The sequence below is a fragment of the Zootoca vivipara genome, chromosome 9, assembly GCF_965207765.1.
Source record: "Zootoca vivipara chromosome 9, rZooViv2.hap1.1, whole genome shotgun sequence".
NCBI lineage: Eukaryota > Metazoa > Chordata > Lepidosauria > Squamata > Lacertidae > Zootoca > Zootoca vivipara.
The window spans coordinates 48,655,853-48,666,128 of NC_142592.1; the positions used below are offsets into that span (position 1 = coordinate 48,655,853).

The 10,276-nt window shown below is 42.8% G+C and overlaps 1 protein-coding gene across 2 annotated transcripts in view; it reads right to left on the reverse strand.

Annotated features, from left to right (window-relative positions):
* Positions 1-6,008, reverse strand: part of HCFC2 (host cell factor C2) — a 28,372-nt gene extending 22,364 nt beyond the window's left edge. Inside the window, exons 1-3 of one of the 2 annotated variants that reach the window (XM_088676748.1) lie at positions 5,806-6,008; positions 1,793-1,941; positions 405-565 (exon numbers count right to left, since the gene is read on the reverse strand). In XM_088676748.1, the coding sequence (XP_088532874.1) occupies positions 405-565; positions 1,793-1,941; positions 5,806-5,971 (476 nt within the window). In that variant the 5' untranslated portion in view covers positions 5,972-6,008. The remainder of the gene's footprint in view (positions 1-404; positions 566-1,792; positions 1,942-5,805) is intronic. The other variant, XM_035126930.3, reaches the window with a different exon arrangement.
* Between the last annotated feature and the right edge of the window lie 4,268 nt (positions 6,009-10,276).

The window sequence follows — 10,276 nt, forward strand, 5'->3', positions numbered from 1 at the left end:
CAAAGATGCTACAATTTAGAACTACTAAAGAGAAACTAATACTTCTTGAGATTTTACTGATTAGTTTGGAGAGTTTCTGTAGCATCAAAGCTTTTATTTGATTAATGCAACCTTCCAAAGTCACTATCACACCATTCTTTTTAATAAAACTTTTCAGTAACAAAGTTTCTGAATACTAACTGACAAATTAGCATTCTTTGTTTTGTTTTTGAATGGCAAACGTACATTAATAATCCAAAGTCCTAGAAGTTAGGGTGATCAAATTTCCCCTTTTAACATCCTTCAGGTATGCTATATTCTAATCACTATTGCCACAGAACTGTTTCCCTCCTTTTAAACTGTTCAAATATTAAAAGTCCCAAACAAAGAATTCCAAACATTCTGTTCCAGTTTCATCAGTGTACCTGGGAATGTTATTGTTCGTGTCTTCACTTTCATTTGCCAACCCACCAAATAAGTAACACTTGTTGCCGTACAGAGAAAAGCTGTGGCCAAGGCGAGGGCAAGGTGGCAAGCCTGCTGATGGGTGCTGAGGTCTCATTTTTTTCCATAGCCATCGACTTGCCTTGAAAACAGAACAGGAGCATGTTAACCTACATCTGTTCACAAGTCACACTTAGTGCCTTAGAGGTCAAAAAAATGCTGGCGGAAAGGGACTGTCTCAATCCCCCTCCACCTGGTGCCTTCTGAAAAGGCTCTCAAGTGGATCAGGTGTGCAGAATTCTTCAGTTAAAGAGACATGGAGACAAAAATCCTTTCCAACTTAAAACTTTATTACCCAGTTATCTTATCTTTAACAGAGGAATCATCATATTTTGATATTCTAGTTCACACAATAACAAAGCAAAATATGTATACAAATTCATGACAGAATAACCTCCAGTTAATGCATTTTTTTGATTTCTCCTGATCTATATAAGCAAATGGAGAGGCCTGCTCCCTTTTCCAGTGATCTAAGATTTTGCTTATTTTATCGTCAGTAGAATTGTGAATGGGGGCTTTTTCAGTGGTTGTGTCCAGCTTATGGCTCTTCCCTAGAGGTGCTTGCTTAACAGCAACTTTACAATGTCTTCAGGACAAGACAAACCTATTTTTTGTTTACCAGACATAGGTGATTCAAAATCACTTATTGTTTCATGGTTTTATTTTTGCTATGATTACTTATTGCACACGTTCCTGAAATCCAAAAGATAAAGGGTGCTATTAAAAATGTTTTAAATAATTAATAGAGCAAACCTTTACATTTCTACTTAGAGGTAAGTCCCATTGAGTTGAATGAGACCTACTCCAAGGTAAATGGGTGCAGGATAAACACTTGGCAATGGCTGTTTCACATGAAGTGCCAGATCAAGACTTGCTATTAGGAGCACCATGTAGTGTGCCAGTTGTCAACAACATGCTTTTAAGCACTATGTGTCCATTTTTAACATAGGCAAAACAGGTACCTGCTAAAAGCATAATATATGTGCAGTGCAATCCTATACTTCACTGGAAGTACAGTAAGTCTCATTAAGCTCAATGGAGCTGAGCAAAGATTTATAGGATTACGCTATAAATTACCCTATGATTCTCTTGGGACTCAGCTATACAGCTGCAAATAAAACGTTTTAAGTGTGTTTTAAGTGCAATATACAAAGTGACTCTAGATGGCGATGGTGAGCCTTACAGAAAATTCAATGAGATTTTCAGAACGGTTTTATATGTGTGTAGATTCCACCTTGGTATTAGTTAAATGTAACAGGTTGCATTTGTTTCTTCTCAACTAGGGAAGTGATCTTACACAACACCATACCTGCAATTCATATAGGTCATTACTATATCTTCCATATTCAACCATTCCTCCAAATACTAGTATTCTGGTACCATCACAGACAAAACCATGGGCTGCACAGCCTGGTGGGATATCTCCTCTAACAGCAGGAAGAAACCATTGGTTGGTAGCTAGATCAAAACACACAGAAAATAACATTTTTGTAAACAGAGTAGATAGCTTGAGGTCTGAAGCTTGGCATTTTTATTCTAAACAAGAAACCAAAAGGTAGATTTAAATATTAAATATCACAATGAAGATACTTCACTGTTTAACAAAGGGTTACTTAACACTTTTAACTGGGTGTTTTAGATTCTGTATTTTCAAATAAAAGTTTAACTCTTCCTTGCCTAGAAAGTCTAAATGATAGCATAACTGAATATTCCTTACTTTCCCCCTAAGAGGAAAAATATAATTCAGAAAGTGAAAGACTTAAAGAATACCAATCAGTAAGGTGTATTTTCTCACCTAAGTCAGCTATCTTGGGCCAAACACATACAGGCTGATAAACAAATCACAGAAAGATTTGTAGTCAGATAAAGAGGCTTAGAATAAATCTTAACAGCACCTCATTATCCTCATGTTATCTCCTCCTTGTAAGGTATTTCTGCTTTGAACACTATTTTGAGTATCAGGAGAAGGGAGAAACAGTCACATTAAATAAATAAACTGAAAAAAACATCCTATTCCTGCCTCATCTGATTCCACTTTCCTTTTCCTAAATATTCCTACTTTTCATATACAGGCCAATTATCTTCACCATAAGGGAAAAAAGATGCCACTGCTCATTTGCAGATGTTAGCTCAAAGCAGATTTTAAACATCACATTATCTCGTGCCAAATATGGATACAAACAAAACAAACTTAACTCAAGTTCTGTATCCTCACTTGTGTCTAAGCACACACTTTTTTCATAGACAGATAACTCCAAACCTTTCACCTTCTAATATACTCAACTCTAGCAAAATTCCCTTTCTGCTCTCTCAGCACAAGCATCCATTTCATATCCGGCCAATACATACCCCAACCAAACAGCTGGACCATCACAACCCACACTTTGTGTAGCTTTATCCTCCACCTGTTCACTGGCCTAGACCTAAGGCAGCATTTCTCAACCGGTGTTCCGCGGCACACTACTGTGCCGCGAGACACTGGCTGCTGTGCCGCGACGAGAAGGGCGATTTGCATTGTCACGTCGCTGACCCGCCGGAAAGGACAATGCAAATCGCCCTTCTCGTCTGCCCGCCTGGGGTCTGTGCGTGCCGTAATTTAAAAGAAACAACAGCAAGAGCTCAAGAATTAGAAAATTCCCACGACGGCTGTAATTTGTTCTCGCGAGAGGTCAGCCTTCCCCCTCCCTCCTCCCACAACCCCCCCCCCGCTCGCATCCAGCCTGCCGGTGAGTGATTGCAGGTGGGGGGGAGGAAGAGGACGACGACGGAGAGGCTGCTGCTGCTGCGCAGACAGACACCGAGCGAGGTCGCCGACTGAGCAAGCCCGGCGCAGAGAGCCCGCCCGAGGGGGTGCGCACGTTTGCCGGCCTTCCCCAACCGCTGCGGCGGGTGCGACAGAGGGAGAGAGATGTCGCCTTTCTGACGGGAGGCCGAGCGGCATGGCGGCGGAGGCGGCGACACCCGCCTGAGCAGCAGGTACCGCTTGCGAAGAAGGAGGCCGGCGGGTGGCTAGGCGGGAGTAGCGAGCGAGCGAGGGCGGGTAGGCAGGCGGGCGGCGGACCAGGCTTGTAGGCCTGGTTTTGGGCCGGGCGGCCTGAGGCGAGCCACCCCCAGGCTGCTTATGACGTGTCCCCACTCGCTCTGCAGGCTCTGCGCCTGGTGGGTTCGCCTGGCTACCGCGCAGCAGTTCTTCAGTGGCATGCTTTACGCGTCTCCCCTCCAAACTAAACTAAATATAGGGCGGCACAGAGTTGGTGTGCCGCGGGATTTTTTTTTCATAGAACAAGTGTGCCGTGGCCCAAAAAAGGTTGAGAAACACTGACCTAAGGAGACATCCAAAAAGCTTGGTACCCCATTCCTCAGTTTGAAAAACACCACCACAGCATAACTTTCCACACACCTCACTATATATGCTCACCCTCTCCACAGGGTGCACAAACTTCATCTTCACATCAGACTCCACATAAGTCCCTAACGCAGCCTCAAATACACGCACATACCCCTTTCAGATACAGTACATCATTCAACCTTCTACTGTCACACTTTGCCACATCCATATTGTTTTGCTGTACATAACATTGCTGTACATAACATTGCTGTACATAAAAAAATTCCTTCAGTAGCACCTTAAAGACCAACTAAGTTTTTATTTTGGTATGAGCTTTCGTGTGCATGCACACTTCTTCAGATACACTGAAGAAGTATGTATCTGAAGAAGTGTGCATGCACACGAAAGCTCATACCAAAATAAAAACTTAGTTGGTCTTTAAGGTGCTACTGAAGGAATTTTTTTATTTTGCTTCGACTCAGACCAACACGGCTACCTACCTGTAACTTGCTGTACATAACATTTTTATTTGCCCCCTCCCCCCACAAACCTGATCAGTTTTTGCTAAAAAGGCAGCTTGCCTGCCCTACAGAAATACTACACAGCCCTTTGGCGATGAAAGTGGAGTGTTTTGCAGAACTCCCACACTTTTGAAAGCAAGCTTAGCAATGAATGCTAACTGATTAGGAAACATTTGGCAGGGCTCCATCATGCTTTTTTATATTATTCCACTTCTCAACACTGTATTCAGCCATATATTATTCTCTTTGCACCTACCTCACACAATCCTTTCTCATCTGCAGCCATACAAAAACCCTTTCTCTCACACACCTTTGGTAGACCCAAACACAGGTCATTGTTGCTATTTTCAATACAGTACTATTATGCATGTAGGTAGGTAAACCTTCAACCACCGTAAACCTTCCCACTATGATGATCCGACATCTGATCAGCACTGCCCCGACAGCACACTAAGCTATAGGACATAAATAACTCCATCCCTGGTGGTAGTATATTAAAAGGGCAAAGCTGGCACAGAAGGAAAAGTTAAGAAGAACGCCCTTGCTTCCCTTTGTCAGCAACTCCCTTATTAACAAATGTCCTTCCACCCAACACAACACAGGTAAAGTCATAGAAACATACACCCAGCCACTCTCTTCATCCATCTTCCTCTCTCTTCATCCAGCCCCGGGGACACTTTCCCAAAGCCGAAAAGCTCAGCTCCTGCTGCATCCAAGCGGGCGAACAAAGGATGCCTCACATTTATTTTGATTTCTACCCCGCCCTCCCAACGGCCGACCAGCGCTCCCCCAAAGGCCTCTCAAAATGAACATGCAAGAGACGAAACAAAACAGGAGAACAGCCAGGGTCGCCCCGGAGCAAGCTCCTTTTCCTTCTAGAGACTGGTTACAGGTAGCCGTGTTGGTCTGCCGTAGTCGAAACAAAATTAAAAATTAAAAAAAAATCCTTCCAGTGGCACCTTAGAGACCAACTAAGTTTGTCATTGGTATGAGCTTTCGTGTGCATGCACACTTCTTCAGATGCACACGAAAGCTCATACCAATGACAAACTTAGTTGGTCTCTAAGGTGCCACTGGAAGGAATTTTTTTTTTGTTTCTTCTAGACACTCTCCACGGGGATGCTCTTGAGCAAATGCAAAACGGGGGGGGGGGGCACACGGCAGGAACCGGCAGCACCTGGGCCAGGAAAATGTCGTCCTTGCCGTCGTCGTCGTGGCGGCTTAAGCTTTAGGGGCGGCAGGAAAGGCTTGTTTGGGCGAGAGGCTCTCTCTGCCCCGCCGCTAAGATGCGGCCGCGCTCACCTCTGGGGAAAATCCTCTCCTACAAGACACACCCCACACGGCCGCCTTCACGACGCCGAGGCGAAAGCGGCGCCAGGTGCCTCGCGAGTCCGGATACCTGAAACAACCACTCGCCCGCCTGCCTGCTTTTCCCTCAGTCTCTCTCTATCTCGCTCCCCGCACACCCCGTACCGGTGTTGTACACGTGCAGCTCGTCGGCGATGCCTTCGTTGCCTCCGCCGAAGATGATGACTAGCTCTCGGATGGCCACGGCGCGGTGCCCGTGCCGGGACCGGGGCACCGGCCCCGTGAAGGAAGAAACCCGCCTCCAGTTGAGGGCAGCGGCGCCCGCCGCCATCTTGTCCCCCCGCTACCCACAATGCGCCGCGGCGGGGTCCGAAGCGGCCGCTGGGGACGAGGAGTTAGCGGAGGAAAAAAGGCGGGAGTCGGGGGGGGGTGAGAGGCCCGCTCGAGGAAATAAATACCGTACAGAACCCATGATTGAGGATGAGGATTCAGTGTTAATACAGAGAGAGTGATTTTTATGACTGATATAATAGTGCAACAGCAGCAATAGTACTATATACAGTACAACATCGGTTTTCTTAACACGGGTGTTTTTTGGTCACTTTTGATTAGAACCGCATTTAATTAATACTAATATATCGCATTAAAGAGTTATATCTGCTTTATATCTGCTTTAAATAAAAACTCTTACGGGACTGCAGGTTATTACGATAATCCTGCTAATGTTTTTTTTACCTGTTTGCGATTTATCTGTAAATATTCAATGAACCATTTCCGTTCTTTTATATAAAAAGTTTGTTATCTTGATTGCTTAATGAAATCAAACGAGCAAATTAATTAAGTTAAACGAGCAAATTAAATGATTTTGGATATGCAATCGATATTAAAAAATAAATTTAAGGAAGCGCAGAAAGGGGGAAGGAAGTCAAACTTTGAAATGTTAAATTGATTGTAAAACTAATGAAATGTATAAGTATAAATAAAAACTTTTTTAAAAGATATGTTAGCATGAAGAAAAACGATTTATAATTATAATGCTTCATTTTCATTTGTGTTATTATCGCTGTTATGAATTTGTTGTCAATAATAATAATAATAATCACTTATTTGTGCACAGTTTTATCTGATGCAATTCTCACCAAGAGGACTTCTCATTTCTCCCTTTAGGGTTATCACCTTTATTTGGGGGGCATGATACCCAAACCTCAAGGCCCTTACTCATTTAATTACCTTTCCCCCTCAAGGGGACCAATGTGATTTCTAAATCTAAAAGCTCTTAACCCTTGCTTTTGAAATGAGGTAAACACAGTTGGACAGTGTTCTCGAAGCTACGAACATGAGTTTGACCAAACTGCGGGAGGCAGTGCAAGACAGGAGTGCCTGGCGTGCTCTGGTCCATGGGGTCACAAAGAGTTGGACACGACTAAACGACTAAACAACAACAAAACTTATGTGCTCAGCATCTGCTGCCACTGTCAGCGCCCAACTCTGGAATATTTGTCGCTGGGTGTTTTTTTATAGTTTTACAGCGATCCTATTTTAAACTGCTGCTATTTCATCTGTGTTGTAGTAGGCCACCCTGGATGCTTTATGAGCAGAAGAGGGGTCATAACATGGAGAACTGTTGAAAATGCCCCTGAGCAAGTGCAAGTGCAATTTTCCTTTTCACACGAGGAGCTGTGGGAAATGGTGTTTCTAGATAGAGTATGCCTTTTTCTCCTAGGAATTGAAGATTGAAGAAAATGTGCCCTAGTTTGTCTGGAGATAAGATGTGCTCTCTAGAATCTGATAACTTGTCCTCAGTGCCTGCTTGCCTAGGGCAACAGCTGTCTCACATGTGCAATCCGTCAGATGAGCTGGCAGGAAGTAATACAATGGAGAGAGAGATACTTGGGACTTTGCTCTGGATTGCGTGCATTGTCTGCACAATAACAGCTGGATTCAGATGTGTGCACTCTTGCCCAATGCATCATATAAAATTATGCCAATCCCTTCCGTATGCCTTTTTATGAAGGGGGCAGATATCAACACACATTCACAGCACACTCTGCTCACAGCCTGTGTATACACACACTGCTATAATGCAGCCACTGCTGAATATTTAGGGGACATGCATGTGCTATGACGTTTCAGACAGCACCTTCATTTAACACAGTCTTGCATTCAGTTTTTCCGTTGCTGTGGGGACCAAAGTGACTATAGGAAACCGCATGGGAGGGTTAACCACCGTTTACTGATTTTGATTCAAAAAAAAAATTTTAATCCTGCCTTCAGCATAAAATGCTGCAACAAGTGCATCTCAGTTTTAAGCTTTGAAAATGACAGGGGTGGGGGGGACAGGATAGGAGAGATTCTAAACTTAAGGCAGTGTGTTCCAAAGTCTGGGTGTTATCACTGAAAAGGCCTTCCCTTGTGCTCCCATCACTGCACCTCTGACAGGTAACAAAGACCCCGACCTTCTGCAAGGATCTCAGTGTGCTGTTGTTGTTTTTTACATTGGGAAGGTCCTTTGGTATCCCGAATCCAAGCCATCTGGGGCTTTAAAGGTATAGTAAAGTACCTTGAATTGATCTTGGAAACAAGCAGGAAGTCACTGTAAACCCTAGCTAATGCACTCTGAACACTTTTAAGGGCAGGCCTGTATAGAGAAAATTGTAATTAATCTAGATGTGAACAAGGCACATAAATTTATTCCTGGAATTCAGAGCAATATTATGAGTTAGAATCACAAGTGGAAAACCTACACCCATCATGGAAGCTAGGAAGCCATTTGAGTGGTTTATCAAGGAGAGTATCACAATTCCTTCCCTTTCTGACTTCGATGGCAGCCAGCCTTGACTTATTTTTGGTCTTTGACCACAGTCCTCTTTCAGTCAATGCATCCTTTGGGCTGATCCTTTTTCCCACCAGAAGCATCTGTCAGGTCTTATCTGTTCACTTTCAGAAGGGTGGACATAAACAGCTGCTGGTTAGGGCATACATTGTTATGTTTAAAGCTACTGTAACTGATCCTGCACTGGCACTGGCAAGCAGCAAGGAGAGCTTTGTGTGGCCTGGTAACAGATCATGTTGGTTCAGTGAAGATGTGGAAAACATGCCTATGCCCATTTCCTTTCAGCTGAGCTCTTTCTGCCAGGAGAATAATAACCCAAAGTGAGCAAGAGAGACTTCCACCCAGCTCCCTACCATTAACCAGAGTCTGGTTGCAAGGAGACAGTGCCAACATCTTCCTGGCTTTCCCCCTCTGTGTTCCCACTATCTGTGTTAACCATGGCCTGGCCTGTATACCAGCAGTTGGAATGGAGGGGGGATTTATTCAATTCACATTTAAAGCCACATTTATCAAATTTGCACTTTCCGAACCAGTATGAGAAACAAACCATCACTATCCTTCAAAATTTGCACTTACCCAATTTTATGTTGCATGTTCGCCAACCAACCAATGTTTTTTAAAATGCATATACAGTCATACCTCACTTTAAGTATGCCTCGGTTTGAGTACTTTCAGTTTAAGTACTCCACGGACCAGTCTGGAACAGTTTAATCCACTTTCCATTACTTTCAATGGGAAAGTTCGCTTCAGGTTAAGCACGTTTCAGGTTAAGTACGGACTTCCAGAACGAATTACACTCATACTTCGGGTTAAGTACGCTTCAGGTTGAGTTCTCTGCGGACCGTCTGGAACGGAATAATCCACTTTCCATTACTTTCAATGGGAAAGTTCACTTCAGGTTAAGTACCCTTCAGGTTAAGTACAGACTTCCGAACCAATTGTGTACTTAAACCGAGGTACCACTGTACAGTATTATGTGAAAGTGTGTAAAAATGAAATTACTGGTAATACACAAAATGCATTATATTGGGGAAACTAGCTTGTAAAAATGTGTACATTAGTCAAACCTGCATACAAAAATGTGTTTATTAGGAGAAATCCACACTGAAATGCTGAAGATTTTTCATGAGGTTTTTTAAAAAAGGAAATCCGCAACTCACTGTAAAAATGTAGAGAACAGAGTTTAAGACTGGAAAAATTAGAAGCTGTGAGAATTGAAATAGACAGATATTTCCATCCCTATCTGTAGATGGTGTGCCATCCTGTTCTTTGCCTGAGGTAGCAACTGCCTGGAGCTGACCCTGACTCTAACCACTGGTGCATCCTATCTGAATCTTCACAGGTTTTACCTTTTGTCTGCAGTGCACTATTCACTGTGCCCAAAGAATTAACTATGCTGTGCCTGCTTCCTTTATTCTGTAATGCACAGCTGTTTGTTCATTTTGGAATATTTATAAACATTACAAAGTGATAGACAACAATAAAAAAATAAAGCAAGTAAAAATAAATGAATAAAACAGTTCCCAACCAAAAAAAAATCTGTATAAGCTCATCTTGGGAAACAATTTTTTAAAAGTTTATTAATTTTTATTAATTTTTATCTAAGGCATTTGTGTACCACTTAATCTTTAACATTTCTAAGGAGTAAACATAAAAATAACCATACAGAGAATAAAACAACAACAAAAATAATCATAAAACCAAACAAAAACCCAAACGCTACCTTAAAATAAGAATAAGTCTTTGTCATGAACCTGAAGTTCACCAAGGAAGGTGCCTGTCTATCTCAGGTGGGAAGGAGTT